General features: G+C 41.0%; 1 protein-coding gene across 1 annotated transcript in view; it reads right to left on the bottom strand.

Moving 5' to 3' along the window:
* L3MBTL4 (L3MBTL histone methyl-lysine binding protein 4) overlaps window positions 1–21154 on the bottom strand; it is a 469197-nt gene that overhangs the window by 92050 nt on the left and 355993 nt on the right. The window contains 1 exon segment of the mRNA XM_070514531.1: window positions 12216–12291. Within this exon segment, the coding sequence (XP_070370632.1) occupies window positions 12216–12291 (76 nt within the window).

Raw genomic sequence — 21154 nt, 5'->3', positions numbered from 1 at the left:
TTGTATGCAGTATATATATGGGTCTTGTTTTCTTATCCATTTAGCCACCCTCTGTCTTTTGATTGGAGCATTTAGTATACTTAAGTAAGTATACTTACTTATCATATACTATTGATAAGTATGTACTTATTGACATATTGTTACTTTTTTTTGATGTTTTTGTAGTTCTTCTCTGTTCCTTTCTTCTTTTCTTGCTCTCTTCCCTTGTGATTTGATGACTTTCTTTAGTGTTATGCTACAGGTTTTTGGTTTGTGGTTACCATAAGGCTCATATATAAAAACCCAAGCAAATAGCAACCTATATTAAACTGATCACCTCTTAAGTTGACTTCATACTTCATTTTTACTCTCTTCCACTATGTTTTGTGTTTTTGACATCATATTTTACCTTTTTTAATTTTGTGTATCCCTTAACTTCTTATTGTAGATATAGATGAATCTAGTACTTTTGTCTCTTGACCTTAATACTAGCTTAAGAGTAGTTTATCCACTAATTTTACTATATATTTGCCTTTACCAGTGATATTTTTCTTTGATAATTTTCTTATTCCTCTTTATAAGCTTTTCTTTTCTACTTAAAGCAGTCCATTTAACATTTCTTGTAAGGATGGTTTACTGGTGATGAATTCCTTTAGTTTTTGCTTGTCTGGAAAACTCTTTATTTCTTTTCCCATCCCAAATGATAATCTTGCCAGATAGAGTATTCTCGGTTGTAGATTTTTTTTCTTTCAGCATTCTAAATATATTGTGACACTCCCTTCTAACCTATAAGGCTTCTGCTGAAAAGTCAACTGATAGCCTTATGGGGTTTCCTTTGTATGTAATTTGTTACTCTTCTGTTGCAGCTTTTAGGATTCTCTTTTTATCTTTAACTCTTAACATTTTAATTATAGTCTGTCTTGGTGTAGGCCTCTTTGGGCTGATCTTTTTTGGTGCTCTCTGTGCTTCTTGCACCTGGATGTCTGTTTCCTTCCCCAGGTTGGGGAAGTTTTCAGCTATTATTATAAGTTCTCTGCCCTTTGTCTTCCTCTTGTCCTCCTGGGACTCCTGAAATGTGAATATTAGTATGCTTGATGTTGTCCCAGGGGTCCCTTAGACTGTCCTCATTCTTTTTAATTTTTTCTTTTTCCTGTTCAGCTTGGGTGATTTCCTGTACTCTGTTGTGCAGATTGCTGATCTGTTCCTCTGTATCATCTACTCTGCTATTGATTCCCTCTAGTGAAGTTTTCATTTCCATCATTGTATTCTTATCTCTGATTGGTTCTTTTTTGTATTTTCTAATTCTTTCTTGAAGTGCTCACTGTATTCGTCTATTCTTCTCCCAATATCAATGAGCATCCTTATGACCATTAGTTTTTACTCTTTATCTGGTAGATTGTTTATCTGTGTTTTATTTAGATCTTTTTCTGATGATTTGTCCTGTTCTTTTACTTGGAACACATTCCTTTGTCTCCTCATTTTGCCTACTTCTCCGTTCTTCTTTCTATGTATTAGGTAGATCACCTATGTCTCCTGATCTTGGAAATGTGACCTTATGTAGGAGATGTCTTATGGGGCCTAGCACCATTCTCCCCTCTTGTCACCCATGCCAAATGCTCCAAGGGTGTCCCCTGTGTGGGCTGCAAGTGCACTTCTGTTGTGGCAAGGCTGTTATTGCTGTGAGTGTGTTAGCAGGTTTGGCTGGCCCCTGGGCTGGCTGGTTCTGAGGCCCAGCAATGTGTGGCTGCTATTGGTGTGTGATTGGGTGGGGAAAGCCCCAAGTGTGTATGGCTGCAAGGTCTGGTAGCACACAATTACTGCGGGTTTGCTGGTGACTGAGTCAGGCCCCCAGTGTGTCTGGTTGCTAGCCCCAGGGATGCACAACTACTGCAGGCCCCCAGTGTGTCTGGTTGCTAGTCCCAGGGATGCACAACTACTGCAGGCCCTCAGTGTGTCTGGTCGCTAGCCCCGGGGATGCACAACTACTGCAGGCTCCCAGGGTGACTGGTTGCTAGCCCCGGGGATGCACAACTACTGCAGGCCCCCAGTGTGACTGGTTGCTAGCCCCGGGGATGCACAACTACTGCAGGCCCCCAGTGTGACTTGTTGCTAGTCCCGGGGATGTACAACTACTGCAGGCCCTCACTGTGTCTGGTTGCTAGCCCCGGGGATGCACAACTACTGTAGGCCCCCAGTGTGACTGGCTGCATGGCTTGGTGGTGCTCGGCTGCCTCAGGTGCACTGGTGGGTGGGGCAGGCCCCGAGTCAGGCTGGCTACATGGCCCAGGGGCATGCAACTGCCTCAGGTGCACTGATGAGCAGGACGGGACCCTAGTGTGTCAGCACACAACTGTTCCAGGTGCACTGGTGGGCAGCACAGATTCCTTGTATGGTTGTTTGCAAGGCTCAGTGATGCAGGTCTGCTGCAGGCTTGCTGGTGGGTGGGGCTGATCTCTGGGGTGAGCTGCTTGTGCTGCCTGGCTGCCTCGGAGGCAGGACAGGCCTCTGTGCTAACAGGCTAGAGGAAGGACTACAATGGTGCTTGCAAGCAACTGTGTCAGCATGTTGAACTAGGTCACAATATGATGGCTGCCTCTAGAGCCTCAGTCACTGGGGGGTGGGCCTAGCCACCTCATGCCTCTCTGGGATGTGCTCTGAGCTCAGTAAATGAGTCTTTTTCACCAATGGACTATGCCCTTTTCCAATCAGGTGTTTCTGTGTTGGATTCTGGGTTGAGTGAGTCTGTGTGGTGGGCAGGTTTTCCTTTGCCTGAAGTTCTATAGTTATCCTGGGCGTATTCCCCATTGGTTTTCAAAAACTGGTCTTTTGGCATCTTGTCTCTGTTGTGCTGCATCTAAGGGCTGGGGTGCCTGATGTGTAGCTCGGATCCCTTGCTCCTCTGGGAGAAGCTCCATCGCTTTGAGATTGCTCTCAACCGTGAAGCACTGTGGCTGGGTGTGGCCCCCTCAGCAGGGCAGCACTCTGCCACCCCCACCCCCGTGTCGTCCCTTGTCGTGGAGGTTCTTTTCATCCAGTTTCCAGATCGCTCTGAGGAAACTGTTCCACAGGTAGTTTAAGTTTGTTGTGTCCACAGGAGGAGGTGAGTTCAGGACCCTCCTGTGCTGCCATCTTCCAAACTCCCCTGTTTGACCCATCTTTTCTTACATATTGTCTACTTTGTCCATTAGAGCTTTCATCATATCATAGATATATAATTATGTAAGTATGTCAGTTAAATTCCCAGTCTGATAATTCTAAAATGGTTACCATACCTGAAATTGGTTATCATTCTTGCTTTATCTCTTTGTCTGTGATATTTGGGTTTTTTGGGGTTCTTTGGGTTTTTTTTTTTTTTTTGCTTCAGCATGCTTTGTAACTTTTTTTGAAATCCAGACGTGATGTGTCGGATAATAGAAACTTAGGTAAAAGTTCTTTAGTGTGAAGTTCTATATTAATGCACCTAGGAGTTAGGCTGTGTTCAGTGTTTGGTTTACCTGTAGGTGTCAGAGGCTTCAGTTTCCTTTAGTGTCCTTTTTCTTTCCCCTGTGGTGTTTGAGTTTCCCTACAAACTCTTCCTTAAGTAGAGGCTGTGTTTTACAGTTCTCTGCTGTAATATACTATTATTATATTGGAGTCAAGGTATTGGTGGGGTGGGAAGTGTTCTACAGTCTTATGATTAAAACCAGTTTTAGTAATGGGCCAGAGTCCCTGAGCTGTGACCTTCAGAAGAGTTTCTTGGCTTTTCCTTTTCTTCCCTTATATGAGATGTATGGTTAGAAGGGACTCAGTTGTCTAACTGCCTTTCCCCTAAGACATATAAGCCACTGGTAAAGGAGTCTCCCTTGTGGGTAGGACCTTAATTCTATGATGGATCTAAGATGAGCTGTTTGTTCAGTTTGTTGAGCTTTTGTCCTGTTGTGAGGGTGGAAATGATAACTTACAAGCTCTTTACATGCCTTTCTAACTATAAACAAAACAATCTGCTTTTTAACTATAATGATTTCCATGGACAAACAATGTAAGTAAGAAGGCTGTAGAGAGTCATTTCTTTCCTCACTTCCCTGTGAAAGCAAGTACTTAGGGCATGAACCCCAAAAGACCCTTAAAATTCAGTATCCATATAGCTCATGGCACAAGTTAGTCATTTTTCTAAATAATATAATACATATTGTGAGCATTGATAATTTTTTATGTTTATATTTATCCTTTATCACATAAACTGAAAATGGCAGAATATATTTTCACTGGGTTTAAAGGACATGTTAGTGATAGTCTCTAACTTATTGAAGAAATTATGTAGTAAGCATGAGATTCATTGTTGGGGATCATGGGGCACTTCTGAAAGCTGGACAGTCATTGCCTTTGGAGCTGTGCACGGGGTGACTGCCTGTCTGAAGAGTCATGCCACACAGAATCAGATAGATGCCTTGAACAGACAAAACACTGATTTCAAGCATGAGTCTCAACCTCCCCCCCACCAAAAATCCAAAGCAGAAGGTATTGATTTGCTATTAAGCTCCTTCTCTTATAGGCAAATTTATGTAGCATGCTCCATATTAATCCAGTGGTGACTAAAGATCTTTACACATGCACAGAAACAACAACTTTTGTGATCCACAACAAACTGAAAGCACTAACTCCAGCCCTTCATACAGATTTGCATCATAATTCCGTTAATTAAAAATTCCTGGCAAATAAATGCACAGAGTCTGCCCAGGGGGCTTTTATTGTGTGTAAAACTAGTGAGTTTTGTAACTCTGAGTCACCTTGCATAGAAAACTAGGTGAAATAAAATGACGTCCAAGAAGATTTGTGCCTTTTAAACCTATGGAGAAGTCTGACAAGTCGTGGCTTTCTGATGACTGCTTCCACTCACCCTTCTTATCTTCATTCTTTGACTCCTTAGCTGTGCTTTTTCTTCTTCCTATTAGTTTAATGATATTCATCCCCTTGTTCTTATCCTCCCCAGTCTCTCCGGGCTCTGACCTTCTGATGATGCCTCAGCACTGACTTTCCTCCAGTGAATTCAGATCTCCTTAGAACAAGGTGGCACCCACAGCTCCAGATATGAAAAGAGTCTTGGGTGTATGCACATGAATCATTGATGGTAGAGCTTTTAAGTTTCAACCATATAACAGAACTTCCTACATGAGGACTGTATTCAAACTAGGATGAGAAAAGATAGATTATTTTTTAAATGGTATTGAAATAATTCAGAAAGCCAACAATAAGCTAGTATATTACCTTAATCCTCATCAAATTCAATTCCAGATAGAGTACAGATTTAAATGTTAAAAATATGAGGCCACAGATTTTCTAGCACAGTACATGATTAAATAGTAGTATGACCTTGATGTTGAAATAAGAATGAAATGAAAACTAGAAACCATGAATGAAAAACCAATAAATTAGACTGCATGCAAACTTATTTTTAGTTTAAAAAAAATGAAAAGAAAAAGTATATAAAGTGGGAGCACCAGATGGGGGCACATGCACAGATTATTGGTAAGATATATAACAGACAATGTATTAGTATCCATAATGCAGTAAGCCAGCTACAAGTCATGAGCAATAATAAAATGGACAAAGGACAGGAACAAGCAATTTATAGAAAAAATGACTGACATGGAAAAACAAGAAACTTCATAATCAAAGAAAAATACTTAAAAGGATGACATATTTTTCTTCTATCAAATTGGCAAGAGGAAAGAGGTGAAATAGTCATTATCTGCAAGGGCAGAGGGAAGTGATGACATATGTTATTGTTAGGAGTGCAAACAGCTACAAACACTTTAAAGGCAGGTTGAAATAATGCTCATAATTTATAATGTACACACTTTATGATTCACCAAATTCACTCTCAGATATTAATCCTATAGAAATACTCCCACAAATGCTCACATATAATTGTACAAGTATTTACTGTGTCTTTGTTTTAAATTTAAAGGCTGAAAATAATAAAAATGTTCATGAGTGAGCATTTGATTAAATACACTATGGTAGAATCACTCAGTGAAATTCTTCGTGGCTCTTAAGCAAGAATACAGTGGGAGTTCCATTCCCAGTTATGATGCAGCAGCTTTAGTCAAACAGTCCTATTACAAAGAATGACAAGAAAAGCAGGCCCACAGGAGACTCAGGCAGCAGTATGACGAGGCACAAAATAACTGTGACCAATGCATTTAAGAAATTACATGGCGAAATAGAGAATTTGGCTCAAGAACTAAAATCAACTTTAAAAATCATGTATATGGAAATTCTAGAACTGAAAGGTGCACAGAGTTAATTACAAATTTATTGGATGGGGGTAACAGCAGTTTGGAGATAGTTGAAGCGAGTATTAGTGATATTGAAGAAAAATTCCAAACTGAAGCATGTAGTTCAAAAAGGAAGGAAAATACAGAAAATAGCGTAAAAGATATACGAACAAGAAAAAGCCTAATGTATTTGCAGATGGAGTCTCAGAAGAGGAGAAGGGGAAGAATGGCACATAAGCAATATTTGAAGAGATAATGGTCAAAAAATGTTTTAAAGCAATGAAAAATATGTACCCATAGACTTAAGAAGCACTCTAAACCCCAAAAGACAAACACAGAGAGAACCACATTAGGCACTTTGTAATAAAACTGCTGAAAATCGAAGACAACAGGAGAATCCCATAGAGCCAGATAAAATAAGACACACTCCAAGACACACTCCCTTCAACGGAGACACAACAAAGCTACAGCTGACTTCTCGAGGGAAACCATGGAGGTCAGAAGACAGTGGATGCCATCTGTAAAACCTGAAAAGAATTAACTGCCAATCCAGAATTCCATAACCAGCAAAATATTCTTCAAACACTAAGGCAAAAGAAAGACATTTCTGGACAAAGAAAAATTTACTTTTTAAAAAGACATAGCTAGAAGACACTCTAGAAGAAACACAAAAAGGAGTTTTTCAAAGGAAAAATGATCCTACACAAAGACATATATTATACTAGATTTAGTATCTTTAAAAGAATATTAAAAATGCATAATAAACAGGCTAATATATTGAAAATTATAAAATAAATGCTTGATTAATAAAAAATAAAGAAATATAAAAGTGAACACAAACCTGCTGAGAAAAATGGAAAACTGCTGTTAGAGCGATAGCTATAAACCCAACTTAACCGCAACAGCATTGAATACAAATGCACTGAGTGCTGGAGTTAAAAGACGGCTGCATCAGATTGGATATCAAAGTTGATATCACATGCCACTTACTAAGGCAGGACAGTGATAGTCATTTGACTTACAATGAATGATAGGGGAAAGGAAGCTTTTTTTAATAAATGATGCTGGGTCTACTGAATATTCACACAAAAAGTGAATCTTGACCCCTAGGTTTTATCATGTATAAAAAACAATTTCCAGGTGTGTTGTAGATCTAAATGAGAGACAAAAACAATAGAGATCCCAGAATAAAGAACAGAAGAATATCTTGATGAACATGCAAAATAGAAAAGATTGATGGACTATATTAAAACTTGAAATTTCAATTCATCATAGGCACCATTAAGAGAGCGAAAAGGCAAACCATAGAGTGGAGAAGCTATTTGCAATACATCTATCCAACAATGGACTCATTTACAGATATAAGGAACTCTTACATATCAATAAGAAAAAGACAATCTAAAAGACAAGTAGGAAAGATACTTCACAAAAGAGGATATTCAAATAACCAATAAACAGGAAAACGTATTCAAGCTCATTAGGCCTCTGGAAATGCAAAGTTAAAAGCATAATTAAATACTACGGTAAACCCAAAAGAATGACCAAAATTAGAGACTGACGAAAACTAACTGCCAGCAAGGATGCAGAGCACCTGCCATCTCCAGACCGCACTGGGAGGAGTGCACCAGCGCAAGCACTCTGTCAAACATTTGACTCCAGCTCCTGGAGTTATCTGCAAACGCAGTTACCCAGAAATTCTACTCTTAGGCGTATATGCTTTAGAAATGCATACACATATCCACTAAATGATGTGCTAGAATCTTCCTAGTGGTACCACTCATAAAAGGGCAAAACTGAAAACAACCAACAATAAAATGGATAAATAAATAAAATGAATAAATAAATTGTGGCATTATCACAAAATTGAATAATATGCAGTAATGAGAATAAGTAAACCATGATTTGGATGGATCTCACAAACATAATGTTAGCAAAAGAAGTCAGACATACATACATACTGTGTGACTTCATTTGTAAAACTTTCAAAACAGGGACAAAGTGAAGGACAGTGACAGAATCAGAAGAGTGATTGTCCCGGCAGGAGGGGCAACTGGATGGCATGCGATGGGCTTCCAGTCAGCTTCTATTTCTTGGTGATTAAATGGGTGTGATCTCTTGGGTACTTGACTATAATTTTTACTAAAAATGGGAAAAGAATCTAGCGGATGTATATGCACTGACTTAGAAAGATAACCATGATAAACTAGCAACTGGAAAAAAAAGTAAATTGCAGATCACCAAATATAATATGATTCTATACTGGTATAGAAAACAAAAAGATGAATTATTATATCCAAAATAAATCTATGAAGGATTTATTAACAATGTTTATCTCTAACGTTTTTTGCTTTATGAAATTTTTGGATTTTTAAAAAAGTGAGCATTGGTTACACGTTTGAGACCAAAAATAACCGACAGTAAAAAAGAAACAGTTTTCTAGCTGAACATTCCACAGGATCAAAGCTGTCCCCGGGGTGGTGCGATGTGGCAGTCTGACAGGGACGCCTGTCTGCAGTCCCGAGCAGCTGAGCTTTGGCTGCTCTGGTTCCAGAGTCCCTTTGGGGGCAGAAGGGCAGACCACTCAGAGGAGCAGGTCCTTCATGCTTAATGAAATGCGCCTTCTTAGCCTCACTCAACTTGTGTTCAAAGGAGTGGATTTTGCACAGTTCTCTGTGAACGCTCACTGAGCAAAGGTAACAACCTGAAAGGCCACCACAGAGACGCCCAGCCCAAGCCAGAGAAGGGGAATGGGTGTCGCCAAACACGTCAACTGTATGTTCACACATTATTTACCTAACAAAAGTCCCAAAGGATTATTCCCATTTGCCATGTCTTGGGTGTAACAGTCAGTAAGCTTACGTGTAACCCTTTAGATCAGTAAGACAGACTCCAACTTACTTCTGTCAGTTTTACCATCAACATCCTTTTAGATAATCTCGTTCTCCTCAACCAATTTATACCGTTATAAACGAATTAAAAATTTCTGTCACCCCATCTTATTTTTATACATTATTATGGGAAAGGAAAAAATGTGCAATTTCTAAGAAGTATGCTTGAAAATAATGGGTAGCATTTAAAAGACTTTTTATTATACCTGCCAAGCATATCTCTGTGAATAAAACGATTTAGAAAATAAAGCTGTTTCCAAGTTAAACTTGAAAACAGACTCCACTTTGAAAAATAGAAACTGTGTGTGCATGCATATGCATGTGTACACAATCTCTAAAAATCAAAAGTATGTTATTTTCCCACATGGAGAAATGGAGAATAAATTTTAGCCTATTTTCCTAAAAAAAGAAAAAAAAAAAACACCCCAACTCCTAATGAATTAAGGAGACATTTATTCAAACCTATGGCCAGACCGAAAAACAAAGGTAAGGATTTAGAAATTACTCTCAGATTTATAGATTCGCAAAAAATAAAAGAGGGTCCTGCCCAGTGGTTAAGTTCACACGTTCCACTTCAGTGGCCTAGGGTTCGCCGGTTCGGATCCCTGGTGTGGACATGGCACTGCTTGGCAAGCCATGCTGTGGGAGGGGTCCCACATATAGAGTAGAGGCAGATGGGCACAGATGTCAGCTCAGGGCCAGTCTTCCTCAGCAAAAAGAGGGGTATTGGCAGCACATGTTAGCTCAGGGCTAATCTTCCTCAAAACAAAACAAAATAAATAAAAGAGAAATAGTAAATAATCATTTAATGTCACAGTATTAACATATTTATTCTCGCTGTTTTGTCTCATCCAGTTAGAACCAGACAACATGAGCTTAACTATAATAACAAGGATTAGTCCAATACGAGGAAGGACCACTTTGGGTGACAAAAGGCTGGAAGAGAAAGCAGGTACCACATAAATCCTGTGACTTTTCCTGGACTAGGATGGATCTCTGAAGGCATTTTCTCAGCAAGAAGTGCTCCGGGCCCCCAGGCAGCTGCGTGCTCTGCACCAGGCTGGGTGCTCCACACGCACTCAAAGGTCTTTATTGCCCTTATCTGTCAACACAGACCTTTGCTGTGAGAAAATCAAAATGTTTACATTAAAGAGCACAGTGAATATACAAACAAATAAACACATATGGTTATAAATTTTTCATAAATGATGCAAAAGAGAACAAGTGCATACTGAACAAGTTAGAAGAAATTTTATCTTTTGCATTATGCAAATGCATTTTTGCTAGAGATATTTTTTCCTATGTTTATAAGGATGATCCTCATTAATACTTTTACTATGTGAACCACGAAATTGACTGCGTATGTTTTAACAGGCACATACGCATAATTACTCTGTGGAGATACTTTCAGAAGTGTCAAAATATGAATTAAAACACTGACACTTTTTCAGAGCTCCTTATACAGTTCCAAAACATGTGGTTTACAGAATGAAGGCTTGGTAAAATGGATTAGAAAATTTGTATGCAGCAGTTTCCAAAGTATCGGTTATTTATTTTATTTAAAGCAATGTTCAGTGGGCTGGCCCCGTGGCCGAGTGGTTAAGTTCGCACGCTCTGCTTCAGCAGCTGGGGTTCACTGGTTTGGATCCCTGGCACCGACCTACACACTGCTCATCAAGCCATGCTGTGGTGGCGTCCCACAAAGCAGAACTAGAAGGACTTACAACCAGGATATACAGCTAAGTACTGGCGATTTGGAGAGGAAGAGAAAGAGGAAGATTGGCAACAAATGTTAGCTCGGGGCCAATCTTCCTCACCAAAAGTAAATCGATAAATAAAGCAATGTTCAGATCCCATTATATTACGTAGAAATTCTTCTGATTAGGGAGACGTGTAGATGCAGAACAAAACCAAAGTAACTTACCTGCTCTCCACTTTCTGAGGACAGGATTCCTCCTCCCCTTGTGGCTGAGATGAGGCCAGGAGCTCTTTGGCTGGCGAGCAGAGCCTGGGCCTGCCTGGAAGAGCAGGCTCCCTGTGCTCCTAGAAGTTACAGCCTTTTGCTCGATGCCTCTTCTTCCTTAAGAAAGGCAAACGGGCAATCGTACTGCAGAGGACACGCAGTGCTGCCAAACTGTGCTAATTGGTTGCAGTTTTGGCCAAGTCAGCAGAATGCTCACTAATTTTCTCCTCCTCCAGAAGATAAACAGGTGTCCTACTGCGTTCTAGGGGGTGCGCACATACAGACCTACCAGGGCTGAAGACATCAGGGCACTAACTACACATCACCAGTGTTGTCATTGACCAAATAAAACTCATTGCACCAAATTCACACACCAAGGGGGAATTTACTCCTCAGCTTGCTACAATATAATCTCAAAACTATAGATGAAATTCTGTCTATATTGAGCCTTGGTTGGAAAGAAACACAATTAAATGAAAACGTGCAATTCTTATTCCTTTAAGCTAATAATCCACCAGCTTTTTTTTTTCTTTTGCTGATGAAGATTTGCCCTGCGCTAACATCTGCATCAATCTTCCTCTATTTTGTATGCGGCTGCCACTACAGCATGGCCGATGAGTGGGGTAGGTCTGTGCCCAGGATCCAAACCCAAGAACCCAGGCTGCCGAAGTGGAGCACACCGAACTCAACCACCAGGCCATGGGCTGGCCCCAATTATCCCTCATCTTGTAATGGTTGACTTTTTTCCAATAGTCTGTCTTAACATTTCTGGTCCCACAACTTACAAAAATGCAATGAGATGGTTCTGGTTCCCTCCACGCAGACGGCTGGGAGAGGTTCTACCACTGAGGCTTTCACTTTGACGGGTTTAGGTTTTTCCTGTCATGAGTGAGGATCATAGAGATTACAGAGTCTAGTCATTTCACTTGAAAAATAAGGAAACTAAGGGTTAGAGCAGTGAAGCAACAGAACACTACTCTCAGGGTCGGGACGGAACACAAGCCTCTTGACGTCCAGGCAGGTTCCTTCCAACATCGCTACTGGAATGATCAACCAACCAACCAAACAAGCACGACATTCTTCACAGCAAAAAGTACGGTCTGTGTTTTTGCTAATGTGTGTTTTTACCTCTGAAGAGATTATCCAAGTCCGTAGCTTCTTCTCCTTTGATTGTCAAACACCTGATCTGCTGTACAAGTCGGGCAAACAGAAACAGAGCGCAGATTCAGCATGTTTCGAGGAGTACAACGTGGTGGGAGCACAATTCAAACCAGAACCACAGGGCAGACAGGAGTGAATCAGCGGGTGTTTTGCTGTGTGGAGCCTTATTACAATTCTTCTTCAATTTAAGACTTAGAAAACAACTCTTTTGTTCGGAAATTCTAACTTTAAAACCTGGAAAGTCCCCCCATCCCAACATTCTATTATACCAGAAGTTTCTAAAACTCCCTGGAGAATAGTGTCTTCAGATTCTGAGGAGGAGCCTGTGGGGTGGTAGCCACGGTGAGGTGGGTGGGTAAATAATAATCGCTCCTGATGATTTCAGCACTAATTTTAATCAGAAGATTACAGACATGTGCTCAAACTGAATAAAGTAATTTAGTTACACTGTTGAATGTCAGAGAGTTAATTAGCTTTCAGAATGCTCCAGTATGTAGTAAGGACTGAATTTGTAACTCTTTCATCGGGGAACTTTATTAAAACCTGAGGCTCACAGTTTGTAATGGATGTGGAGGTCTCTAAAATGAAACTTTCCCAGTGCTGCTAATTACCTGGCAATTAATTTTAGGCAACTAGAACTTGAGATAGTTGATGAATTTATCTGTAATACTTATTTTAATGAAAATTATAATACCTTGCTTTGCAAATATAGTTTCTGATGGCACTTGGATGGGAGCGCTCTCATTTCACCCTCACTGGCCAGCCTGGGGCTGGGCACGCAGTACTGTTTCAATCTCTGTTTTGGATGAGCAAACTGATTCAGTCCCCAAAACCTTACGTGGAAACCTAAGTGACTTGTACATAGCTTGTACATCATTTTATCTATAGGTTCCATAAATGTGTATGTCATGGTAGAAATACCGTCTATTTATCAGATATTTTTTAACCATTGAGTGTTTTTTCATCAAAAAAGCAAGAAATTGGGAAAGAATTTCTATTGAAATCCCACCTCTGACCTTAAAAGGAGGTCCTCTGCAGCTACTGTGGAGCATCCTACTTCCGGGTGTTTAGTCACCTGTGGCGCCAATATGCTCAGTGCTGGCAGACCTGGGTCCGAGTCTGAGTACCAGTGCCCCAGGTTTGTGAGCCAGAGTGCGTCTTCAAACTCTAGAGGTCTCCGCTTCCTAATCTGCAAAGTGGAGATGTGCTTCCTTATAGGATTTGTCCTGAACAACCAGTGCAACGATGTATTATAAAGTAGTATACAAACTCTAAGGCACCGTGGCCACGCATGAAAATGTGTGGACACTTTCATTAATTCAATATGCTTAATTTTCATTATGTTCAATAACATATATGGCATCAGGATTCACTTACGTTCTTATAGGAAAGAATATTAACAACAGAAAGAGGGCTCAAACTTCAGTAGTGAGCAGCTGGTGGACATGGAACGCCGGAGGCACAACGTGTGCGGTGTGTAGTCATTTTGCAAAGAATAAGATGGGAGAAAAAAGAACAATTTTAGCTCTGCTTACATATTTTTGGCAAATCCGTGGGTATTTTCCCCAAAACTTTACAAATTTTATGAAACCGAGTTGATTTCAAAGCATCTTAAAGCATCCTCTGTAATAAATGCTGATGGAGATCTTGATTCTCTCTTACAAAATTAAAAAACAGAAGCTAGTATGCCTTATACAACTTTGATGGGAATTTTAAAAAGCAATTTAAAAATAAATCCGATAAATTTACTGAGTGGCTTTTTAAAAACGTGCTAGGCACTGCAATTAATCATAGATATATTTCGATGTAGTTCTTGCTTTCAAATTATTGCATCACGAGGGAGATACACCAAGTCAAACTCTGTAAACAATTCAGATTCAGTTACGTTTCCTGAGTGAGGTAGGTACCTTCTAAGGACTCTCAGATCTTTGATTTCATTTAACCTCATTTAATTCTCACACAAATTCTATGAGGTAGGAAGAGGATCCTTGTTATAAAGAAAGAAATTGAGGCTCAGAGATGTTAAACCGCTAACCCATCTTGGACACACAGGGAGAGGATGGAGGAGCTGGACTCCAAATCCAGATTTCCTCCTGATCTACCCATCATCCTCCAGTAGCACAGAGTTTACTGAGCATCTACAGACAGCATGGAGGAGGAGATGTCACAGGTAGAGCGAAAGGAGGGGAGTTATTGTAGTAATAATGATGCTCCTGGAGGCTGGAGGGAGGATACGGCTGGGTGCCAGGCTGGTCGGGGAGTTTTGCAGAGGATGCAGGCGGTCTGGTCTTGAAAGAATGGGGATGTGGATGACTGATGGGTTTGTAAAGGCCTAGGAAATTAGGATGAGAGAAAAGCAGGAACTGGAACACAGCGAGCATAAGCAAAAGAAGTGTTTTAGGGACTTGAATAAGCTAATGAACTTTTTTGGCTGAAGCAACTGCACTGTGCCAGGAAAGGAAGGATCGAAAGGGAGCCTAGGACTTCCATAGGGACTGCACTGAACCTGCAGATGGCTTTAGGAAATAGGGACATTTTAACCATGTTAACTTCGATAATGCTATAGACCAATGATACCTCAATAAAAATAAACAGATAGATAGATAGACAGATAGGTAAATAATGAGGCTAAAAGAATAAGGCAGAGGCAAGCTGTGGAGTGCTTCCACACTGTGCTCAAGCATTTGGGCTTTATCTTGAGAGAAGTGGAAAAAGCCACTGAAATGTGGCATCTTGAAAGAATCTACTGCAAAGAGTCAGTTGAAATGTTTGGAGACAATTAGGCCAGTAATGTGCCAAAGACTAATATTCACTTGTTTTTTAGCTAAAAAAATAATACCATTGAAATCCGCAGGTCTTACCAGTTCACCAATAATTCCTCTTGAAGCCTGACCCCTCCCTACCTTTCACAGTCACCACAGCTCCAGGTGCTCGACCCGCCCCCAGCATCTCTTATTAACAGTACTGCTGTTGCTGGAGCAGGCGTCAGCTCCCCGTCTGTCTGTCTGCCCTGACTCCTCCTCTGGAGGAGGGCACAGGACTGAGAGGGTCACTGCTTCTGCTGTGAGACCTGCCACCGTCACCCAGAGCCTCTGCCATCCGTTGTTCTTCTGCTTGCCTTTTCCTCAGGATTTTGCTACTCCCCCTTGAAAAGGGGCTGCGTGATTTCTGCCCCTCTCCCTATGCTCCCCTACTTTTGACAAGGCAAACGAGTGGCTGCCATCTCTGTGCTCAGGAAACCATAGGCTCTGAACCGGGTGCCTAACGTGAAGGAGGTAATATTAATCTTCTGTTTTCGTGTTGAAAAAGACGGAGGGGGTAAGTAGCTTGCCCAGAGTCCTACAGTAAGCAGAAGAGCCGAAGGAGAAGGGCCAGAATTTGAATTTACATCAGGTTAGTCTAAATGTAGCTAGACATCGTCTAGAATAGGAGTTGGCAATCTCCAGCCCACAAGGCCAGCCCTGCCCGTTGCCTGTCTTTGTAAAGGCAGTGTTACTAGAGCTCAGCCACGCTCACTGGCTTACTCACCATCTATGGCTGCTTCACACTACCATGGTCTAGTTGAGTAATTATAACAGAGATCTTATGGCTGGCACAGCCTCAAATACTTACCAAATGGCCCTTTACGGAGAAAAAGTTTGCTGACCCCTGTTCTGGAAGTAAAGGAAAAGGTCCCTAACGCCAAAAATGATACAGACCACATGTGATTATATTACGTTACTATCTTTTCTCAAAATTTCCTTAATAACTGTATTTCGTTATATCTTATAATAGGGCTTGAAAGGCAAATACTGGGCTCTGCCTTTTATTTTTAGACAAATTGTCCAAGTCCAATCAAGGTTTCTTTGAGCTTCTTTTACACACAGGCGTTGCCTTCAGCTAGGATGGCATCTGCCGCCAAGAGACTCATAACCTAACAGCAGTGCGGATGTGTGCATGGCCGGCGCCCCCCCACAGTGGGCTGTAAGGCTCTGTCCATCAAACACGTTTGGTTTGTAAATAAAAAGTAATTGAACCTTTAAAAATACTGCATTATGAAGCATCATTAAACGATATACATATGAAAATGTTTATGTAGCATTATTTATAAGAGGAAAAATACTGGAAACAACCTGAATACCTGTCAACGGGGGAATGAGTCGAGTAAGTTAAGGGATGTCCACACTATGGAATATGATACAGTTATTAAAAATAATGCATTGAATCCATTTGTGTTGCTATGGCAAAGTATCCATGACATATCATTAAATAAATAAAACACATATATTTTAGCTAATATTTTTATTGTCAGACTTTCCTTGAGCCAACAATGATTTCACGTTTTTCTTTGTGAGTAGACTTAGTTATCTGAGTCTTTACAGCTTTTCCATATAAAAATAAAAGTCCAAGACCAGATTATTTTTCTCCTGGTCGTAAATGCTGATTTCTTTATAGGTGCCTTGCTCAGACCACCATTATAAACTTGGGATAAAATATGTGTGTACTTTATTAAAGAGCCTCAGCATTTAATGTCAGGGTCCATTAAAGTTTTGTCCACATTGTTGCTCTTTCCGGAACACAGCATTCTCCCCCACAGTCAACACGGTTCTGGGTAATGATCCAGAGTGATGCGAGTTAACCTTCAAAGAAACATGGACACAGAACTAATGTAATTGTTTTCACAAAGAGTGAATGTGTATCTGCATAGCCACATGTATACATGACACAGAAGAGAACATGACATCCCCTCACACAAGCGTCAGACTGGAGGAGTGGCCAGTGAGGAACTGTTATCTTTACAAAGCTTCTATATTACCTGAATTATTGCAGTGGGAATTTTATCATATTTTTATAAGCCTATAACGTATGCTGTTTGATAGGAAAAGGTCTCGGTATTATTGTTTTTAATTTTTTCTTTTTACTAATCTATATTTCTAATTTTCCTATAATACACAAGCATTGCTTTAGTTATGAGAAAAAAATCATGTTAATGTCCCAACTTTACTATTTACAATGACTAGGAGACGATTATTTTAAAGGCAGATTAAGTACATAGATGAGAAAAATACCCCCGGCGCTTGGGCAGCACAGTTTTGTTTTTCTGGGGCGCAGGAACACTGCTGTCTCCCTTGTGCGAGGACCCGTGCCCATGCCGGCACGCACTGTTCTGCAGCGTTTAATCACCAAGAGCCTGGCCAAGGCAGGGTTCCAGAAATCAGAGACTCACAATAAATTATAAAATGCCTTACGAGAAGCAGCTCAGAAAAGTATTTCTAAAGATCTTTTTAAGGCATGCATTGGTTACTTTATAACATTTCCGCAAAACTGTAACTTTGTTTAGGAAACAAGACTATAATGAAGGGGCGGAAGGAGCCAAGGCAAGCGGAATCCACGGGCGGGGGGGGGGGGGGTGCCGAGCCCTTTGTCTCATTACAGTTTCTACCCACACTCTTGAGCTCATCTCCACATGACTCATTTCATTTTCAATTTGCAAAATAAGCAACAGAACCCTTTTTGTTCTTACGGGCTTGGACGTGCTCATGGGCTGTAAGAGGGGTCATCGCTGAGAACACTGCACACCCTGGTACCCTCTGGCTGCTTCTCTCAGGGCGTTATCACAAGCCATGGTGTCTCGTCATTTAGGGTTTCCTTTTATTTCTCCTTCTCGGTCTCTACCTGAAAACCCGCTCCCTGCGGGGATGGGCTGCTCTGTTCGCCTCCACAGCCCCAGCACCTAACACACCACTTGGCAACAGCAGAAGCTCCACATGTATTTGCTGAATGAATGAAGGTTGATGCAATGAATGAATTAACATGCCCACTGCCAAGTCTGCGGGGCTAGAGCCATCCTGACTGAGTTCAGATCCTCATCCCACCACTTACTAGCTTGGGTGATTTTCTTATCACTGAGCGAATACTTCATAAGGACAAGACTTTAGTCTGTTTTGTTCACTGCTGCATCACTAGAGTTTGGAATGGTACCTTTCTAAGTACTTGTTTAAGGGATAAATGTGGAATGAATGAATGAATGAATGAATGAATGAATATGTCCAATTTCAGGCCCTGGGTATGGTCAGGATCCTGAATTCAGCAAGGTAAGCGTGATTCAGGTATTCCTATGCCATAAACCAATTCTGTTCTGACCGGGTCTTAATTCTGGGATAGGAAGAGTTGTGGAATACTGAGCAGAGGCTTGACCGAGGTGTCAGAGGGCTTGAGCTTGCCACCAATGACAGTGTCAATAAGAGAACTAAACGCTTTGGCTTTGATGTCCTTATTTCTATGTTGAAGAAGTTGGATTAGATCATCTTTTGAGTCCTTTCCCATTGGAAAGCTCCAGGACTGTCACACCTGGTAGAAGTTCCTCAGAGTCCCACTGAAGGGTGGAGGGGGCAGGAGCCTGTCTGGATGGCCTGTGGGTCCCTGTCCAGCCACAACCCTCCATAAGCCAGAGAGGTCCTGGGTAGTCTTGATGTTTTGATTACTGTTCACTTGATTAGGTTTAATTTAGTTCCAGAGTAATATCTAGAGTAATATCTCAGACTCAGTAAATAAAGGTCTAAGTTACTGTTTGATGCAAACATGTGTGGTACGTGTGTGTAAGACACAACTAGAACTGGTTGAATCATAAGACTTTAAAATCAACAATTTTTAGGGGCCTGTCCAGTGGTGTAGCGGTTAAGTTGGCACGCTCCACTTTGGTGGCCTGGGGTTTGCAGGTTTGGATCCTGGGTGTGGACCTACACACTGCTCATCAAACCATGCTGCAGAGGCATCCCACATACCAAATAGAGGAAGATTGGCACAGACGTTAGCTCAGGGACAATCTTCCTCACCCCTCCCCCGCCCCCCCAAAAAGAAAAATCAACAGTTTCTATAAAAATGAAAAAAAGATATGAAACCATTATTTCAATAGTTTCTTCCCTGTGCCAGGCCCAGTCATATATCTATATCTATATTTGTCTACTTCTATAACCTATATTCAAAATCCAAGCCTCATGTTTTATATTCATTATAGAGGTGAAGAAATTGAGACTCTAAGAGGAAAACTAATGTATATCTCTGAATCAATCAACTTAGATTTACTAAGATCTATAACGTGAATAGTAATGAAGACAAAAACAAAAGCATAATGAAAATTGGTTCTTAGCCTTTAGCAGACTCTAGACTTTTTGAGAATATAAGGCACACACACAAATAAGTATTAAAAAGGCACATGCAGACACACGCATGCAAGCTCCTGATGTGTGGTATGGACCAAAAGCACAAAGGGGGCTAAGAACAAGGAATGGGACTCTCTCTTATTGGATCCATGTCCCAGGGCCTAGAAAAGTCCCTGGCACATAGTGGTTGCTCAAAATCTGTTTAATTTGTTGAGTGCCTACTAAGTGTCAGCCATTATACTAGTGTTAGAAATACAGAGACTTGTAGAACATGATCTCTAACCTCAAGAAGCTCATATGGATTGGAAGTGCTATAGAAAACTTCAGAACGGAGCCAAGCCCTGGAGGAGAGAGAGGATGCAGGCAGAGGTGAAGGAGGCAGGAAGAATGGGAATCAGGCACCAGAGGAGGAAGAGAAACAACGTTCAGATGATGACAGGGAGTGAGGGGACACCGACTAGACTTCACCTCCCAAAGCAAAGAATTTATGTGGGAGGGAGTGAAAGAAAAAGTGGATGGATTAAAGAAAACCTATTTAATGACTTGGAAGGTTAATATGTGGAACAACCAACTAACACTGTTTTAATTCTGAGAATGGACCTCATAGAGGGTATTTATGCTGGAGCCAGTTTTCCTAGTGGAAATAAACAAATTGGCTCATGGCAGTGCAATTTATTATGAGGATCATTAAGGAACTATTTCACTACATACCATGGAAGAGCATAAAATTTATAATATGGAAGGCATTAGGAAAAACAAAGCGAGCTTTACTGGGCATTTCCTTAGGTTTTCTAAACAGCAGTCATCAGATATAACAAGTATTTTAACTAATGGTGGTTCTATCCACTATGTGAATTAGAATATACTAAACACTACTTTGGAGAGCCAAAACAAATTATTAAAAAATACTTAGCTGATGGGGCTGGCCCCGTGGCCGAGTGGTTAAATTCACGCGCTCCGCTGCAGGCGGCCCAGTGTTTCGTTAGTTCGAATCCTGGGCACGGACATGGCACTGCTCATCAGACCACGCTGAGGCAGCGTCCCACATGCCACAACTAGAAGAACCCACAACGAAGAATACACAACTATGTACCGGGGGGCTTTGGGGAGAAAAAGGAAAAAAATAAAATCTTAAAAAAAAAAAATACTTAGCTGAGGGACTGGCCTGGTGGTGTAGTGGTTGGGTGCACGTGTTCCGCTTCAGCGGCCCAGGGTTTGCTGGTTTGGATCCCGGGCAGGGACCTATGCACTGCTCATCAAGCCATGCTGTGGTGGCATCCCACATACAAAATAGAGGAAGATGGGCACAGATGTCAGCTCAGGAACGATCTTCCTCACCCAAAAAACCCACAAAAAACAAACCTTAGATGGGTGGGAAATGCCTGAAAAAAGTGTCCTACTTAGGCTGGGGAGAAGCCAGCTAACACTTATAATGTGAGGGGGCACTGCATTTCAAAGTAATTTTCTTTATAATGAAACTGTTTCAATGAGTATAATTTTATTAACTTGTTGCAAATAGAAGCCTTCAATATATTATAATGAAATGTTCAAGGTGGAAGATTTTGTATAGTATAAATAAGAATAAACAATTTGGGGATGCATGGTTATTCTTCCCCTTCCGTGGTTCCATTCTCACAAAATAAGAAATAAATGCATCACAAGATGATCCTGAGAATCTTAGAAAGAAGTAGACTGTAGTCTGAGAATACACCCAGTGAGCATTCTCCAAGCCTTCGGCGGGCAATCTCCCGCTCGCCTAAAGCG

This window comes from Equus asinus, chromosome 7 (genome assembly GCF_041296235.1).
Source record: "Equus asinus isolate D_3611 breed Donkey chromosome 7, EquAss-T2T_v2, whole genome shotgun sequence".
Classification (NCBI taxonomy): Eukaryota; Metazoa; Chordata; class Mammalia; order Perissodactyla; family Equidae; genus Equus; species Equus asinus.
The sequence above is the reverse complement of the archived record's forward strand: the minus strand, read 5'-3'. Positions and strand labels throughout refer to the sequence as shown.